This window comes from Caloenas nicobarica, chromosome 6 (genome assembly GCF_036013445.1).
Source record: "Caloenas nicobarica isolate bCalNic1 chromosome 6, bCalNic1.hap1, whole genome shotgun sequence".
In the NCBI taxonomy this organism is placed as follows: Eukaryota; Metazoa; Chordata; class Aves; order Columbiformes; family Columbidae; genus Caloenas; species Caloenas nicobarica.
This window is the reverse complement of record NC_088250.1, coordinates 18,062,692-18,081,203: the sequence shown is the minus strand read 5'-3', so window position 1 is coordinate 18,081,203 and position 18,512 is coordinate 18,062,692. Positions and strand designations below refer to the sequence as shown.

Below are 18,512 nucleotides of genomic sequence, written 5' to 3'. Positions count from 1 at the left end.
AAAGTTTTCTCTCTTTGCAGTTTAAAGGATTTGATCCCAATGTACTATGTGTAGCTACCTTGCTCTTTGAGGGTGACAGAGAGAAGGTTCTTCAGCATGAAAAGCAAGTCTATGATATTGCCACCAAGTTTGGGTATGCTTTTTAATATGCTTTTGAAAGAACTTTTTCCATATGAAGCTAGGAAAAAAAATAGGATTACTGTATTTCTATAGTGATTACTGTATGGATATGTTCTCAGTTTACTAGTGGCAAGAGTCAATTAGCTACTGAATGTTCCCTTTGATAAACATGGTTTGTGCTGTCTCTTAATCGGTAACCTTACTAAAAATCTTCATCTGTCTGTGTATTGCAGAAAAATAAGTATTTGACTAGATATAGAATTGATGTTGTTAAAATGGAATCAGCCCTTGTAGTTGCTTATAGGCATGGAAGCTGCCTATTTTGCAATACTAGGGTATACGTTTTAACTACAGAAGGGGAAGACAAAATCATAAGGGTAGTATTAAATCTTGGCAGAATTGATGTGAGCATATGAATAGAAGAAGCTTGTTTAAAACAGGAGTTTGTGTTAAAGGAATTTGGTAAATTTTTGTCACACAGACTGTTTTCTGTTCTTACAAAAGAACAGAAAACATTGATTGGAGTGTCAGGCTAATGCTCAGGTAGTTTCTGTCCTTCTGCTTTGATTAAGTATGATTGAAAATCATCATTAAAAGTGCAATTTGTCAAGAATATGCTTTTTTCTTTTTAATGAAGTTATTGCTAGTATTAGTCTCAACTATTCAAATATACGTAAGTATTGTTTTATCCATTTCAAGGCTGTCCTTTCTGAAATTTGTGTTTTGATTGTGCTTTCATTTTACCACTTAAAAATAGCTTCTAAAAGTGAGATTTCACTTGAGAAGCTTGCTAACTTTTGGTGATAAGAATAACATTGCTCTTGATCTTAGAGTATTTTAGTTATTTTAATGGTGTATGCGTGAAGAGGCTTCAACTGTGAAACCTTTCGTATGTTGGTATTTCAAGATGGTGTATTGATAAGGGGTGAAACTTTCCTGTTAGAAGATGGTGCTGTCTGTGCTGCTCAGTTAAGGCTATTAGCTAAGTGTTTAATAGTTTAACCTGGTTTAAAACTCTAAACTGTTTAATGGTCTAAAATGCTTTAATTCTATCTTTCTTCAGGATGTCTGATGCTTTTCCCCCCCACACACCACCCTCAGACTTATGGGAGCTTCTAGGAAGACAGATTACAGATAATAGCACTTTCTTGTTCTCAGAAACCAATAGGTCAAAGGCTTCCATAATGCTCCTAACTTGATAGTTTAGTGAAAGCAAGGCTTCCTTTTTCTGTAGTGCTGTGTCGTCTTATCCATTCACACCACTTAAGCTTTTGGGATTTCAAGTCAGTAGTCTTGCTCTCATCACCTATAAGCACACAAGTGCACAAATCCAACATGCTTAAAAATGTAGTTAAACATATTTCTGTAAATGTACAGAAAAGATATACTGTGTCTAGTTCTGTTGCCCCTGTTCTTTTGTGATGTTTGAAGAGTGATACTTTAAGATCACATCAAATATTTTGTTATTGTTCATCTCTATTCAGATTATGGAATGAAAAGACAAATACAAAAAAGTTAAAGGTCTGGTCTGAAGTAGTTTCTCACTTTATTTGCAGCTATTGTAACACAGCTTAGAGACAGCTATAGTTGCACATGTTTAATCAAAGTATTTTTAAAAATATTTTGGAAACTGGTGACTACTCTTCTGGAAAGTTAAATAAATTCTTGTTAATTGCAGTGGCTTGGCAGCAGGAGAAGATAATGGACAGAGAGGATATATGCTGACATTTGTCATCGCTTACCTTCGGGTAGGTCACTGTCTGCCTGCTGAAACGTCTTTCCATTAATGTAATGAAACAGATGTGTTTTTGAAGATGCTTTCTCTGAAATCTAAATACAGGTTGCCTTGGTTGATATCTCAAACTTTTCCCAGAGGTGGTGTCTCTTCCATTTCTGACTAACATTAAATCAGAGAACTTCATCTGCAAAACACCATAAAAACATTATTCTCTTTTAAAAAGCATCTAATAAAGGGTAGAAAAAAATAGATTGAAGTATCCACAAGCAGTTGCTAAATAAACCAGACCAGACTAATAAATCTACAGTTTGTAACAGAGGCTGGGAGAGTACTTGAAATACTCATGTTCTCACTCAGCTCTTACTCTTCTTTGGACATCTGCTTTTGGTTGTGGTTCGAATCAGAATTACAGGACAAATGGACCTTTAGTCTGTACTGCTGCAGCTGTTCTTGCAAATTTTAGTCTGACTGTTTAAGAGTACATCTGGAGGACTAGATTTTATTTGGCTTTTATAGTCAGGGACAAATCACTGAATTTCACTTTATTTCAGCAGGCTATATGTAAAATGGGAAAAATGTCTTTTAATTCTACCTAGGTAGGAATTAATTCTGTGTAAATATTTCTACTACATATTATATTGGTTAGCACAGTGGAGTTCATGGCTTGATGCCATAGTGATACAAATTTCATTACTCTGAGAAGTTATCTCACTGTAGCTGTGATATCAAAATGTTTGTCATCTGTGTCTTTGAAGAGTTACCCTATTTCCATAATTATAAACTAACATCACTGAGACAGGTGGGTATTTTTGCTTTCTGTCTTTCTCATACAAACTAACTAAAGCTGCTCAACTGTTAGCTGTGTAGCATACACTGGAATCCCAGATGTCAATGCTGAATGTTACTGATAATTTCCTTTCTCTATTTATTAGGACCTGGGCCTGGATTACTATGTAATAGGAGAATCATTTGAGACATCTGTTCCTTGGGATAGGTAAACAGTGATTATTCTTTAGAATTGCTTAAAACTTCTGCTTGATTTCATTCAAATTATTCCTAACCCTAGCTTGCTCATGGGGAAACTTAATTTAATTTAGGCCTTATGTGTATCGGAGGCTCCCTGATGTGCCTCAAGTGTTGCACCTGTGTGTTCTTGTTCAAGTTGCTAGTAAATTACATATCAGGATTTTGTAAATGCAATATAGGCAAGCATTCAGTAAAATTTCTACTTATGTTAGCTTACAGTAACAAATTCAGGACTTGAAATTGCCCAGTTTAGGAAGCTGGACAATGGTGACAATAACCGTATTGTGTGATCAGCAGCCGTGTGTGTGGAATCAACAGTGTATTTCAAACAGAAAAATAAAAAGGAAATATCTTTAAGTCTTTCCCCAGTAATGCAGGGAAATGAAAGAACAGAAAAGATAACTTTTGCCCAAGATAAATCTTTTTTCTAAGCTTATCTTAGGTTAGCTATGGTTGAGAAACATTTGTTTAATACATGAAATAATATTGGATGCTTCTGTCCATTTGGTAAGCCAGGAACCTCTTATGTGGGATCTAAAGTGATTTGAATCAAAGCTTTACAGTATTGAATGCAAAGTGGAACATGTGGCTTATGAGAAATTTTAATAGCTCTTTACCATATTAGAACTATTGATACAATATTTCAAGCTGGCAAACTAGTACATGGCTGGAGTATTTCCAGTTTTGGCCTTGCAGCATACTCAGGGTATGGTGTTAGCAGAGTATACAAGGCCCTAGAGTTTTCAGGCTTTCTACTGTGAGCTGTATTTGTCAACTACTCTGGAAAAAATTTGAGGCTGTTCTGCTGACAAAGAGAAGACATACAGAACTGGGTAACCTCTATTTTCTGTTGAACACTTTTTATTCCTGCTCCTTACGGAAAAGAACTTATGTACTCTGCTTCAGAGTAAACTTGCTATTCAGGAGCACTAAGAAAAAGCAATACTAGTGATGTCTTGATGATGCTTTATGAGATTATACTTTTAAAAAAAGATTACTGAAGCTGAAGTTACATTTTTATACATCTTCTTAAAAAAACGTATGTTAAGATTTTACATTTTCATGTGTTTTCTGTTACAGGGTTCTGGACCTGTGTAGGAATGTAAAGGAAAGGATAGTAAGAGAATGCAAAGAAAAGGGTGTTCAGTTTGCTCCTCTTTGCACCTGCAGGTAAGCCATGCAACAACTTAAATAATCACTTTTCTTGAATCTTTGATTAGTAAGAGAACTAAGGAAGAGGTCATTAAGCCTGCTAGCTAGTAGGTAAAGTTTATCTATTAATGATGTTTCAAACACTAGTAATGTTGATCTTTGTCTTAACCTGCAAGTGGATTAGGAGTGAGTAATTCAAGGGGTTAGTAGCACTTGATTAGTCTTGACACTCCTGCTTATGCACTAGAGTTGAGTGTAACAACTTATTAAGAACTTCAACTCAGTCATAGCATTGAGTTGCTCATGAAGTATGAGCAACAAGCATACAAAGCTATCAAAAAAAGATGCTACCCTTTTACTCAATTCATAAGGTTACTTATATTATTTAATGTCACATAGTGACTGACTTAATACTATAGAGCTTTGTTTGTAATGCAGTTCTCTTCAACAGGGTGACACAGACTTATGATGCAGGTGCATGTGTCTACTTCTACTTTGCCTTTAACTACAGAGGAATTAGTGATCCTATTCATGTCTATGAACAAATTGAGGTAATGTGTATAAGAACAACGGTTAAGGGGGAGGGAGAGAGACTCAAGTCCTGTGATAATATATAGTGAACCCATTGGCCAAGCTAACTGAATTCTGCAGGAAAGATCTCAAAAGTCTGTTTGTAAAGCTTTGATCACTAGCAGCTTGGGAAGGAGCTTCACACTAATAGTGCACCAAGGAGGTTCACACTAAGTGCACCAAGTGGAGGAAAGACCACAAGGCGACTAATTTAGACATCAATAAATTACCAGTTATGACTACAGTCCAGGAAAGCTCGAGCTGGAGTTCATTCTTGGATCATAGAAACTGGTCAACCACAAAAACCAGATCCATGGGAAGACTTCTGTACTTCCATTATTTATAAAGCTGCTACTTTCACTTAATACTCAATTAGTCTTTAAAATACATGGTAAAACTGTCGAGACCATACTTTAAGTGCTGCGTGTAGACAACAATGAATGTGAGGATGTCTCTCATGCTATTTCAGAGAATTAACTGCTGTGGTTGTTTCTGTGTAGGCCTACATAAGTGCTGGTTTAGGTCTGCTGTGTTAGAACAGTTGTAAACTGCTTCAATGTTTACCAAAAACCTCCAGAATAACTCTCTGCTTTAACACTTCGGCTGGTAAAACACTGTACTTGCCTAGTGAGAAACCAATATCCTTGTTACCTTGAAGATGTTATACTTAAATATAGAAGAACTTCGGCCAAATTGCATTTCATCCCACCTTTTGCTTCACATGCTAAAGCTTCAGCATCATAAAATTGCCAGTAGGACTGTGGAGAAATAGTCTATTCATAACTAAGATATCATTCTCCTTATGCTTATTCTTTAGAAATTTGTATTGAACTTGGCAAGCAGATGTGAAATTTTATTTACACGTTCTGAGGCTTCTGTGCTGTTGAATCTAGGCCATTGGAGAATGTAATACTTGAGTGCTTATTTAATGAAACTTTTTTAATACTGAAACATTACTGTTTATTGAAATGAGTTAGTTTGGTCACCTGGATGCATGTGTTTCACTGTAGGTGACTAAATTAAACCTAACAGTGAGTTTGCCAACCAAGTATATGTACTCTGTGGCAAACTGAAAAAAATCTTTAACTGTATAGGTATGGTTATATACATTATTTCAAAAAAGTACGCTGTTTGGAAAAAAAATAGGGCTTGTGCTTAGGAGAGCTTTCTTTTGTTACAACCTTCTAAACTGTCTTAACTATTAATAATCAGAGCTGGATATGAGAGAGGATTCTGGTGTTGAAAGTGTTAAAGTATTTCTTAACATAAAAATCTAAATTTTGTTTTCTGCCACAAATCTTACCCATGAAAGAGTTGTCAGTTGTAAAATACCTCATTTCCTCGACTAGGATCTTGGAGATCTGGGTCTAAACTATGGTCTGAATAAGTATCTCAAGTCACTGTGGGGAGCCTGTTTTCAAACTACTTTATTGCGATTTCCTTTTCAGTAGGCACTTAACCATCTTCCAGATGAGCATCACAGCCATTAGACTATTCTAGTTTTGGTAAGGCAGAAGTAATCCAGAATATTCCAATCTGGAATAATGTATCTATTGTAACAGATGCAATTTTAAATGTCTTGGCTTTTATAATGTTTATTTGGAAAATCCCCGCTTAAATTTATTTACAGACTTGAAGGAAAATGTTTACCTGTATTGTGTACCCTAATTACTTCTGAAACTTTCATGCATCTGTGTAAATGAGTACAATGGCAAGCATTTCACTGCAAACAAACATCTTGTGCATTTGCTGTTGAATAAATATCTGATCTTTCCAATTTAGAGGGCTGCTAGAGAAGAAATACTTGCCAATGGAGGAAGTCTGTCACATCACCATGGAGGTAAATGTTCTCAGTCTAATATGAATCTGTTTGATATTGCTAAATATTCATGAGCACGTAAAATAGTTTGTAATAGAACTTTGAAAAATATTTCACAGGCATTAACTAAAATTACTGGGGGTTGGAGGCGGAATCTCCTGACATTCTTTCCAGAAACTTCTCACCTCTTTGCCAGGCTTTCAGGGGAAGTGTCCCTAGACCTGGTTTGCTTGACATCAAGTCGCACAATGTGGTGTGTTTATGAGCACCACCAGCTTCAGACCTTTGATAGGAAGTCTACAAGCTGTCTGAGAATCTGAAAGTGTAGTTGGTAAGTTTGTCTTAAGCAACTACTACTGAACCTTGTGCAGGGGTATATTCAGTTACGAAGACCTGAAATGGGAGTTTCACAGTTCAAAGACAGTTTAATGTCCCTGGTGGGCAGGTGAATGTTATTAGCCCCAGCTCCAGAGCACTTAGTGAAAGTACCTGCATAAAAGAGCTAGTGACTTTCAACTGGGCTGTGTTGCAATCTACCATTTGTTGCATAATTGGTATTAGGTAAGTATCAATATTACTGGCTTGCTGTCTGCTAACTTCTGATTATTCAGTTTCCTTTCTTGGAGTATGGGAATTACTTGTCCTGAGTTACTAGCCTCTTTGCAAGCTAGTTCATGCTTTATATTAAGTTTAAGAGCCAATGTCACATAAGTGATCCTTCATATACCTGATGCTTTACATATGATTTTCCCAAATATTCAGCCTAATTTGATTGCATGTGTCCTATATAAAGTTGTAGACTCAGATGTCAGGAAGACTTGCTGTGAACTCAGTTTGATTTGTGTAACTAGCCATCTTTAAACTGGTTAATTTAATGCATTTCTTCTCTCTTCTCTTGTGGGGCATTGTCTGGCCACAGAAATAAAAGAAAAGAGGAAGAAGTCTCATAGTTTAAAACCAGATTAAAACTTTGTCATTCTAAGAAAGCTCTGTGTGGGGAAAACTGAAGGGCAGAAACTGCACTTTAAAACATGTTGGTGACTTCTTGGACTTGAAACCCGTCATCGTTATAGGTCAGCTATGGCTGTTTTCAGGCATCTAGCTTTGTGATAGAAACTGGAATGGACTCTGCTTTAGCAATATCAGGATATTGAAAGATGTGTAGCTAATATATGAAAAGTTTCAGTATTTTCTTGTTTAATATGGTCTTATTGTTCTCTGATTAAATCTTTCATGTGGCGGTATAGTGGGCCGGTCACTTCTCACACATGGGATGTGGAATTACCCCCTTGATGTACCAGTGTGCTCTCCCCTGCTGGGGCAGCTGTATTTTACTGTGACTAGCGTTTCATCCATTAATTCACATGCAGCTGGAGCTTGTCACGTGTTTGGATGTATTTGCCCTCACCATATGAAACCTCGCTTACGGCATATGTTGCTACAGAACAGTTTTTCTTGTTCATTTTCAAACCTTTGCACACTTGAACTTTGACTCCACAGATATGGAAAACTTGCTTTCTGTTAGACTGCTTATGTTCTTGTTGCATGCATGACTGCCTCTTACACTGATAAACACTTTTTGCTTTGAGTGGTTTTTGTCTGGCAGTTCATTGTGTGTGACATTCAAGATCCATTTCTCCAGTGCTTAGTAGATGTGCTGCTGAGAATTAGCCTGATAGTGTCAGTTTTATTTACTGACCTTCAGGCCTTGTCACTCTTAGCACTGCTAAGACTGGTCTATTGTGTGGGGTAAAAGAAAATACTGATGCAATTTCTTTTAGTATTTGTCTTGTAATTGTGATTAATAACAGTTGTTTTCACTATCTGGAAACAGACAGGCTGGTTTGTCTGCCTACAATCACACTGTGATAAATGGAGCTATTTTAACTCTGGTTTTGTGTATCAAAGAAAACAGATGTAGTCTGGGACTTGAGGCTATAGGAAATACAAAGCCTGCTTAAGTTGATCTTCATATAGTCATTGAGTGAAGAAGTGGTCATATATGACAGTTTGAGATGTGTAAAGCTCTAAATTACTTTACATGTGGTGAAGTATTAACTGCAGGTAGATACATAGCTACAGTGAGAACTGAAGTCATGGTACTTTCAGTTTTATGAAGAGTAAATTCAGAAAGACTTTACTTTGGATTGTATTTTAATCTTGGTATCTTTCTCTTGCCCTCCTGCCAGGCTAATGGAAAATATTGTAACTTATAGGCAAGACTCACTACAGGTAGCAGTACTGTGAGAAGATCACACCTGATGACTTTTGAGACTTAAAACTTGTAAGAAGCATATGTTTTATTGTTAGTGGATTACATTAAAGATCACATCTGGCAAGATGTAAGAACAACAACATTCCTATAAAGAAAATGCGGAAGTGTATCAATACCAGCCTTGTGCAGCACATGTCTCATGGACACAAGAAGCTGTAGCAAAGTCAGACATGCACATCTCTGTAACTAATTTAACCTTTCAGTGTAACACTTGTATTTTGGGGCAGAATATGGATTTTTGTTTTTATAAATCTGGATATAATTTCTGTGATACTGTAACTTAAATTACTTTGTCCTTTTAATCAAATTGGCTTTTCTTTTTGAAATCTTATGCTTGACTTTCAAACATGTAGATCTAATTGGTAAGTGTCAGGAATGGTTTTCCTACTTTAATGTCAGTATTTAACACTTGATAAGGTTTCTGGATTATGTAACAAACAGAATTTACATTTAGGAAGAATCCGAGGCATATAAGTTGCCATAAAAATATACCCAAAATACATAGCTGATCAGATAGGCACTTATGTAGGGGATTTCAGCCATTCTCCAGTGCATCCAAAATAACCTCCTCTATAAGGATCAATCAGATTTTTATGATCATGACACTTTTGTCTAAATGTGGTAAGTCTTTCTCCCTAAATTTGTTGTGAACAAACTGCTAAAAAGCTTCTTAGTTGTTTTAAAGTAGTTTTTAATGTGAGACTTTGAAGTGGTTTCTTATACCTTCTTTGTCCCTTTTAACTAATGCTATGACATAATTTGTGGATTAGTAAAAGTTTTGGAAAGGTATTCAGGAATTACATATCCTATTTGTAGCATTCCTTGTCTTCATTTCCTACATGAGATTTTACAGTTTTGATTGTAGTTTTCACTTTGCCTTGACTGTGTCCTACACGTAGCAAGGAGTAGCGCTTTGATCCTTCTGCTCTTCTGGCCACTCAGTATCTTTAGATTTGAGAGTTATGTAAGTGAGAGTTGCTAGAGCCACAGTTATCTTGTAGAAACTTAGCGTTTAAAAAACAGCATTGAGAACGACAATTTCATGTAGATAAAAGTTTAAGTTTAGTTAAATAATTCTGCCAGTCATTTAGGGCAAACACTAAAACCACCCATATGATGTCAGATCTTGCATTCTTGAATTCCTGTTTCATCAAATACAAGCTTTTTTGTATATATAAAATACCATGTGCCGAAGAAGTATCGATAGGTACAATTGGTGTATAAATACCTATGTAAAACTAAGGAACAGTGTAAAAATTAATGATTGTTTCCTTTACAGGTAATGTTCTCACTAAAACTCCTTACTTAAGGAAGCAATTATCAGCTTGTGGGTTTGAGGAAAATATCCTCATTTAGCCACTTACCATTATAGAACTAATTTTCTTCGACTTTCTAGACAGATTGACCGGAATAAAGGTTAATGTAGCCTAGGATTCACAGGTTTGAGTTATAAACTGCCAAGGAATTGATACTATGTAGGAAAACTTAAAAAAAACACCCACAAAAGTCCTTATTTGCATTCAACTGTTCAGTTGCATGTTTGACATTGCAATTCATTGCAAGTCTTTGGCATCCTTAAGCAGCGGTGGCTTAAACTATGCACTGCAGTAATTGACCCCCACAAACTACAAAATCTGGAATTATAAAATTCTCTTGTGGGGAGAATTGAACATATTTTTGTCCTTTACACAGGAAATGTATCTTCTTACCTTTAAGCACTGGAGACGTGATCATACTTTAATCTTAACACTAGAGCTTGCTATGCTGGTTAGAATGAGTTTAAACCGTGACATTTGTCAGACATGGAGTAATGTTATTTTAAGTAATATGATAATGCATTTGTATTTTCTTCCTTGGTCTGTTGAATGTCTTAATAGAAAAGTTATCTTCAGTGCCTCTTCTACTAAATAAATACAAAGGACTTTCTGATTCATCAACACAGAGCCTGAAAGTACCGAAGTTATTTAGATATCAAGTGAAAATGTGCAAGATGTTATGGTGATGGTAGGTGTTAGTTACGTAGTAGGCTTCAGGTGCACTGGTCCAATATACTCCAGCACTACCACAGCATTAGATCAATGCACTGATCTTTTTCAGTATTGCGGAGTTCTCTCTGGAAGAGTGATAACCTGTTAAGCAATTTCTAAGAGCAGAGAGATGCTTTCTGTCAAGACAACAAGCTTCAGGAAGAACATGCAACAGCTGGAAGAGTGCCTGCCTTATGACCCCTCACTGCTGCTCCTTTTGCAGAGCTATTGTTCTGCAATAACTACATCTTCAAGTTGAAAGGGCTGGAGCAGAGGAAGCCTCTGGCCATGTGCGGTGCCACTAGAGCCTATTTCCACTGGGACCATGCGCTGCTCTGAATCTGTTCTGCATGGGTGTAGAGTTATTCCTGGAATCCGTCAGCTACATTAAAACTTTTCTTACAAGACTGTTCACATGTGCCCAATTGCTTCATATTTCAGAAGTGAGAAAACCTGCTGTTTGCAGGTTTGTTTCCATTCATAGCAGCCAGATGCATTTTCAAAGATGAACAAGTGTACTTTATGAGCCAGGGGAGCTGTACTCCCACTTCATATTCTTTGTGGTCAGCAGGTATGGGCTGTCCATCTAATGCGCTTCTCTTTGAAAAACCATGCACATGGGAAACTATTGTCACTTTTGGTAGTGAATATAATGTTAGCTCATGTTTGCTTGGTTGTTGGGGTTTTTTTCACAGGGTGTATTCTATAGGAGTGGTATAGAGTATTTTATTGCATAGCAGATTAAAAGGGCACTGGAACCAGCATGTATCAGAACTGGGAAGAAACTACTTATCCAGCTCACATGTTTTTCTTTCATACATGGACTATAATGATAAAACTTGAAAATGCAGCGAAAATTAATGTTGGACTGAATTTGAGAGTTGCTAGTGAAGAAGCTTCTGGGCTATCTGGTCTGAAGGACTTTATGTGAAGTAGATGCCGTGTCACGCTGGGGTGTTTGTACTCTGTGTAATAGGCTGGGCTTCAGACTGAAGACTCCTGGCTTCCAGGCAGTGAGTGTTTTAAGGCATTAGACTGCTCAGCACATCTTGGGAACAGGGCACTTGCTGCTTGTAAAACTTGAAAACTAATTCTGTTGGACTTCATCTTAGGTAATTAAAATGCAAGATTAGGTGTGTTCAGAGGAAGAAGATGCAAGAAGGGCAGGCTATATTTGTTTCCAGTTGGGGCAACAAAGATCGTGTGTGTAATGGTGTATATAGCTGAATTGACAAGTAGCAACTTGCTAAGCTACTACAAATTGACTGTACAATGTTACACTGATTTGAGAACCTTATTAATAATGTTACGATGTAGTGTATAGAATCAGATGAATTTGATCTCAGTTTTTAATTGAGAAAAGCATACTGGGCTGGGAGCCTGTAAGTGGTAGATGCTTGGATAAAATCTGATTCTTTGCACTGTGTCATGTCAGTTCTACATAAATGGCATCATCTAGGCCTAAAACTAAAAAGTCTGCTTTTTCTGGGCTAGAAATGGAAAGGTGGTTTTCTCTAGTCCATGGTAAGATCAGGCTTAACTGAGACTTATTGTTGGGAAGTAAAGACTTCCTTGAGCCCAAAGCTGCTCTTTGGCTAGGCTTAGAGTGGAGTTAAGCAATGTTGCCACTTGGAATTCTTTTTACATTCATGGCAACATCTTTTACTATTATGGCATTTTCTTCTTCCTTTTTACTTCTCATCCTTTAAGCTACTTGGATCATCCTATGGAGGAGGAACAGAATACTTACAGGGCACCACTAACCTGAAAGTGAAACAAATACAAATATTGCTTTTCTAAGTGGTACTCTCATCTGCACAGAGCCTTTCCTTCACTTCATCTACTTTCCATTTAATCAGATGGACGAGCTTAGAATTCTAAAAGCAAGACTGCTTCAATGTTTTTTAACTCTAATCTGAAAACTTGAGTAGCTGAAAAATCCGTGTATATCTTATTGATGTGAACAGTAGGAGCAGGGGCTCAACCTACTGTTAACAAGGGGTTAAAATCTTTTCATTGAACATGTTTGTGAAGGACTACTGGTAACTGTAGTACAGCTTTTTTTCTTTCCAGTTCACTAATCAAATGTATGTTAGATTTATTATTGCAAAAGTATAAACCATAGAAAATTTGACAAGATAGATGTGTAAATTATCACTTTGACAGAACTAATGATGCACTCCCAGCACCTTCTGTTTTCCAGCACTTGGTGAGCGACTTCATTAAATATGCAACGACTGTTTGGTGCTGCTCAGACAGTAGTTCAGTTCCTTGTGGAATTGCATTATTACTGGAGGTGTAAAAGAGGCAGGCATGCTAGCTGTTGGGCATCCTGCTGTGATTCTAATGTGCTCCATCTTGTTGGAGCAGTTGTTTGCAGTCTTTTCAGGACAATTACATCCATAACCACAGGACACATTCACTGAAACTATATTACAGATAACAGTTGAGAATAGTAATGACTGTTCTTCAGCTGCTTGGGTAAGAGCCAGTGGGAGTCACTTGAGGTGATGGTCAAACCATGTCCCTGATTTTTTTTTTTTTTTTTTTTTTTTTTGGTAGGAGTATTAAAGTATCCCCAGATAAAATTCAACTACATCAACTTGCTCAGACAGTCAAATTGTAGTGATGGTATATTTACAGATGGAGATTTTTTCATTGAGTTGGGCTGGAAAATACAACCACAGTTCCTACCATGTAAAAAATTCATTTGTCCTTCAGTTATGAGCTTTGCTTTTGACATGCATGCTACTAGTAGTTTTCTAGCAAACTGTAAATTTCATCCTTTCTCACATTATTTGCTTTTTCAGTTGGCATTGTGGCTAGCTCATATTCCTTAAGGTATAAACAAATATACTCTGTTCTCTAGAGGCATCCCTGTAATTTATTATTCTGATGACAGTTTGATGGTTACTCTGAGAACAGGGTACAAAAGATGGCTTGAATTTAGCTTCAGATACTCTTAAAGCATCTGTCTCCCAAACCTTTATTATATCACATCTTATTGACAAATGGATTGTGTCAGGCTGACAAGTTAAATGCTATAGTGTGTTTAATGAAAAAAACATCCTTTATTTTGAATGATCTGTTAAATCAGGGTTGATGACTTGGTTAATTAGTATGTGAGCACTTGGCCGTTTAACAGGACTATTGTGAGACTTTAGTGAAATGAGTTCTTAACTATCTGGTGTTTCAGCTTTGCTCAGTGTTTGGTATCTGTTGTGAAAATACATTTTTACATTGGAAACTAAGCTCTTGGGTAATGGTATGAGCAATTACCAGCCCATGTTAAAGTTTTGAATGAAATAAGGTGTCTTGTTGATTTAAAACTAGGATTTAAGCTTTTCCCTTAATTTTTGGTTTTTTGCTATTTAAACCAATACCGGTTTAATTTTGCTTGATTGTTATGTTTTCACTTTAAAGCAATCAAGATGTGTGGAGTTCTGCTATTTAGTAATCTCCCTTTCAGTTTCCTACTTAAAATGAGTTTGGCCTTTTAAAAACCTACTATCAATTCCCTATTTTAATCGAACATGTAATTTCAACCTAAGCTTAATCTGAATTTCATTGTTTCTAAAGAAAGTAGACAGTGTGGAACACAATCTTCCTCTGGGAGTATGCTGAGCTTAATGAGCTTGATAGTCTGGTGGGCTCAATAAATCAAATAAAGCAAAACATTTCTCATTTTTGAATAAAAGCATTTATCACACAGTGTTTATTCATTCATGGTCACAAGATTGATTGGCTCCTAGAATCCTGCCATATATTGAAACACTTTGTTTTTGTTTTTCCAGTAGGCAAATTGCGGAAGCGCTGGATGAAGGAGAGCATCTCCGATGTTGGCCTGGGAATGCTGAGATCTGTTAAAGAATATGTGGACCCCAATAACATCTTTGGAAACAAAAATCTTTTATAAAGCCCCACACAACGTGATGTACTAAAACTCCTTCAAAATTACTGGTGAAATTCCTCCACTTTCATTGTATTGATATCCCAGTAATCAAATATAACATAGACTAAACTTTAGTCACTTACTTTGTTTTTTGCCACCCCCTTACCCCCCCACCCCCAATAAAGTGTAAACATCACTGTTAATGTTGATGGATTTTTCACTTACAATGCTCTTAAACTCTTGAACAGTACACTTTGTGCCCAGTGGGTTACCAACCAGGAAATGCAAATTTGCTTTTCCAAGTTTGGTTTGATTAGGCAACACAGCTGACAGTATCTTCAGTGTTGGGTACTGCCAGATGTTTCTTTCTACAGCACCCCCTGCAAGGAGAACAAAGGCTGACAACAGTGTTTCCCGCAGCAGCTGCTCAGCCCAGGCTCTTGCTGAAGGGAAAGCTGCTGGGAGGCAGTTGGGAGGACACCAAGAGTACTTCACTGTGCTGAAGGATCGAGTGTAACAGACTCATAACCAGCAAATAATTAAAAGTACAAATGTAGGCTTTGATCAAAAGAGGCAATAAGTCAAACTACTTCTTAAACTCAGTCTCCCACCATAGTACTATTGGAAAATCTTACACAATTGAGCTGTTCTGAGTTGTATTTGCATTGCTGGGATAATCTTATAGTGACTGACCTACAGTTAATTTAAGTTTTGTACAATGGACATTTCTCACTGTATGTTGAAAACAGGTTTCTAACAAAACTTTGTTTTCATCTGTACTTCGGTCCTAGTGTGTATGGGTTTTGCTCCTGTTTTGTTTGTTTTGCAGAGATGCGAAATATTTTTGAGTAAAAAAAAAAAAAAAAATTTTGGCTATTCAAATGAAACTGCCCAGCACTGTCTTTTGAAACAGTCTCAACAGTTTAATAAAACACCTAAGTGGACAACATACTGTCATACTGAAAGTAAGATTTCCCATTTTAGTTTTGTACAGTTTCTTATGGCCTTTATGAGTCATTTACTTTGCTAGTAGCCACAATTTTAATTGTCCATTAACTTTAAGGAAATGAAATATTTTCTTGATCAGTATTGTATGAGAGTAAGCATTTTTACATTGAAACTTGAATTAATCAGTAAAACAAACTAAAAGTGTTTGTCAATACTCATGATTCATTTTTAATGTGGGTTCTTTTCTTAAAGCAAATTATCCAACTTTTTGATAATTGATGTATATGGTTGCATAGGATAGAAAAAGTACAGACTCTTTTGAGAACACTGTCTCTCTAGCCAACTGCTTCACAGCTCTGTAGTGTCACCTTTGGACACCTTTTGTATTGGTAGTGCCCTTAATGAGGAAAAAAGATAAAATTGCATTTTTGTTTTTAAACTATTTTAGAATACTGTCTGATTAGCTCTCAGTTTTGGTAATGTACCAAAAAGAGTATAAAACGCTTGAGAAATAGTGCATATCAGAAAACTTTAAACTTGTTTAATTTAAATTCTATAATTAGTGATCAAAAAAACTTGAACACTCAAAACATCACTTTAAAATGCATGCTGTCAAGGTACTTAAGGAAAACCTGTTATGATCTGCAGGTCATAAAACAATGTGATACTTGCAATGCAGCTAGATTTATTTCAAATGGTCTTTGTTTCACATTTCAACATAAATCTACTTTTTTTTTTTTTTTTTGGATTTGGCCCCCAGAGTTTGTATCTCAACAGCAACCAAACCAGTATGTGTAGTCTGTTTTAGGACAGTTACTCCTCGCACTGTGGTTGAGCGTTCCTTAGGTACACAGTGGTGTCAGCACAGTGAATCTGCCCACGTTCATGCAGGGGACTCCCTCATCTTGGTGCTGCACAATGGTGAGTGCATGGCCAGAGCTGGTATCTTGTATCACTCTGAAACAGACCTTTCCAGGGGTCGGTAAATATGAAGGGTGTTTATGTGCCTCTATGGAAGTACATGTCTAACTAAAGAATCAATTTTGAAGGATGTGAAGCTTTTTTGCAGAATGACAGCACAAACAGAACTAAAACAACTAGACATAGCTCAGTAATACTGATCTTTTAAGCTTTTGACTTCAAGTACTTACACAACTCTACAACATTCTTTCCAGTTCTTAATTTTCTGACTATGGTTTCTGTGTCCCTTTTTTGTATTGAAATTAGACAGATAAACCTCCTTATACTCTCAAACAGTTAAATAGCTGCTGGCTTCTGAAGTGATTTAAAATGCAGTTAAGATTTTTACTGCATGTCAGTTGTCCTATGGGAAGGTGAAATAATAGGCTATAAGGTCCCAAAACAATGTCACTGGATAGCTCTGAGGGAAAGAATAGCTACAAATGTAATGGATATTTTTTTTTTTTAATCAAATGGCCACCCTATTGCTGTCTTCCTAAATATTTTTGTCTTATGAACTGGTCAGAGCTTAGTGAAACCACAGTGGAAATGCATGTATTACTGACTGTCTTTAATTTCACAGTTAAATTCCTAATGAAAATAGAGAAAAGTGTAACGCAAGTTCAGGAGCCCTAGATACACACAGATGACTGACCATTTAAAAGAAATATTTCCTCCTCTAATACTGAAGTCATCCACCACTCTTCCTTCTATATTTTGTACTTTCTTTCTAAAGACTTGACTTCCCATAGCTGCAGCCTGTTCAGACATGGAGTTTGGTCCATGCAGATCAGAAGTGTATGTTGGCATAACACATTACTTTTTCCTTTGCTTGACCATTTTGGCCATGTGTAAGTTACAAGCAGTTTTAATTAAGCTCATCATGACTTTCAGTTACACAGCTTCTGCTCTATTTGAAGGAGGAAAGGTGCAGAGTGAGTATGGCTTGACTGCAAAATGTATTTACATTAGAGAGACTTTGCTAAAGGTTTTGAGGGGAAAGAAGAAAATCTGTTAGAAATTGATCCAGGGTCTAAATCCTACAGTCAAAGAAAATCTTGTCTCTTCATGAATTGATTTACAGTGTATTGGTGGAGTTAGAGATGTCATCTTTGCATTACAGCTGTGAACAGAGGCCAGGCCAACAGCAATGTTAATTAACTGAAACCAATTTCAAAGGTAGGGATACATTAGCACTGAAATCCAGAAAACATAAATTGCTTCTCAATCTTGGAAATGTATGTTTATCAAGGCTGTAATTTAACTTTCTGCAAATAAAGCCAAACAGTGTTTGTCATTTTAGTGTGAGATTAACTGTAAAACTTAAGTTGTAATGTTAAGAGATTATAGAACCTTATATTATTAATAAAAAGAAAATGGGCCTAAACAATTGTGGTTTTTGTGCTGAAACTAAACTAAACAAATATATTCTACTAACTTGTCATCTTTGGTTCATTTTAATTTGGTGGTAAACTCTTAGGTAAGAAAAACTATTAGGAAGGCTTTGGCACTTGCAGAGGGAAATGAGATTAAATTTGTAAATATATGCTAATAGAAGCTCGGCATGTAAAGCAAAATAGGAAAATGAGAATTTCAGTCAAGGAAGGGCAAAACAACACCTGAACACCAGCCTACCCAGTTCAGAAATGTCACCTCCTCGGTATTCCCTGTTTGGGCAGCCAGGGGACCATGTTCAACTGCTCTTTGAAAGTTCTTTTGCTATAATGCAGGACTGTAACCTTGTCTTACTTTGTTTCACCTTATTTCAAAGACCTGTTGTATTGAGCTCTTGCAATAGGTTTATAGCTTCCTGCTGTTGCGCGTGTCTCATTTAAAACCTTGTTACAGGTCCTGGAATCTACTTGAAAGTTCTATGTGCACAAATGCACCGCATATGAGCAGGAGAGGTATTTCTCGGTTGTCTGCATTGTTGCTATGAAGCCTTTATGCCCTTTAAGCAAAAATGACTGAAATAACATCTTGCT

The 18,512-nt window shown here is 36.5% G+C and overlaps 1 protein-coding gene across 1 annotated transcript in view; it reads left to right on the top strand.

Moving 5' to 3' along the window:
- Window positions 1-17,929, top strand: part of AGPS (alkylglycerone phosphate synthase) — a 58,427-nt gene extending 40,498 nt beyond the window's left edge. Inside the window, exons 14-20 of the mRNA XM_065638022.1 lie at window positions 21-133; window positions 1,799-1,868; window positions 2,791-2,852; window positions 3,965-4,054; window positions 4,488-4,587; window positions 6,389-6,446; window positions 14,522-17,929. Coding sequence (XP_065494094.1) covers window positions 21-133; window positions 1,799-1,868; window positions 2,791-2,852; window positions 3,965-4,054; window positions 4,488-4,587; window positions 6,389-6,446; window positions 14,522-14,643 — 615 coding nt within the window. The 3' untranslated portion in view covers window positions 14,644-17,929. The remainder of the gene's footprint in view (window positions 1-20; window positions 134-1,798; window positions 1,869-2,790; window positions 2,853-3,964; window positions 4,055-4,487; window positions 4,588-6,388; window positions 6,447-14,521) is intronic.
- Window positions 17,930-18,512: the final 583 nt, after the last annotated feature.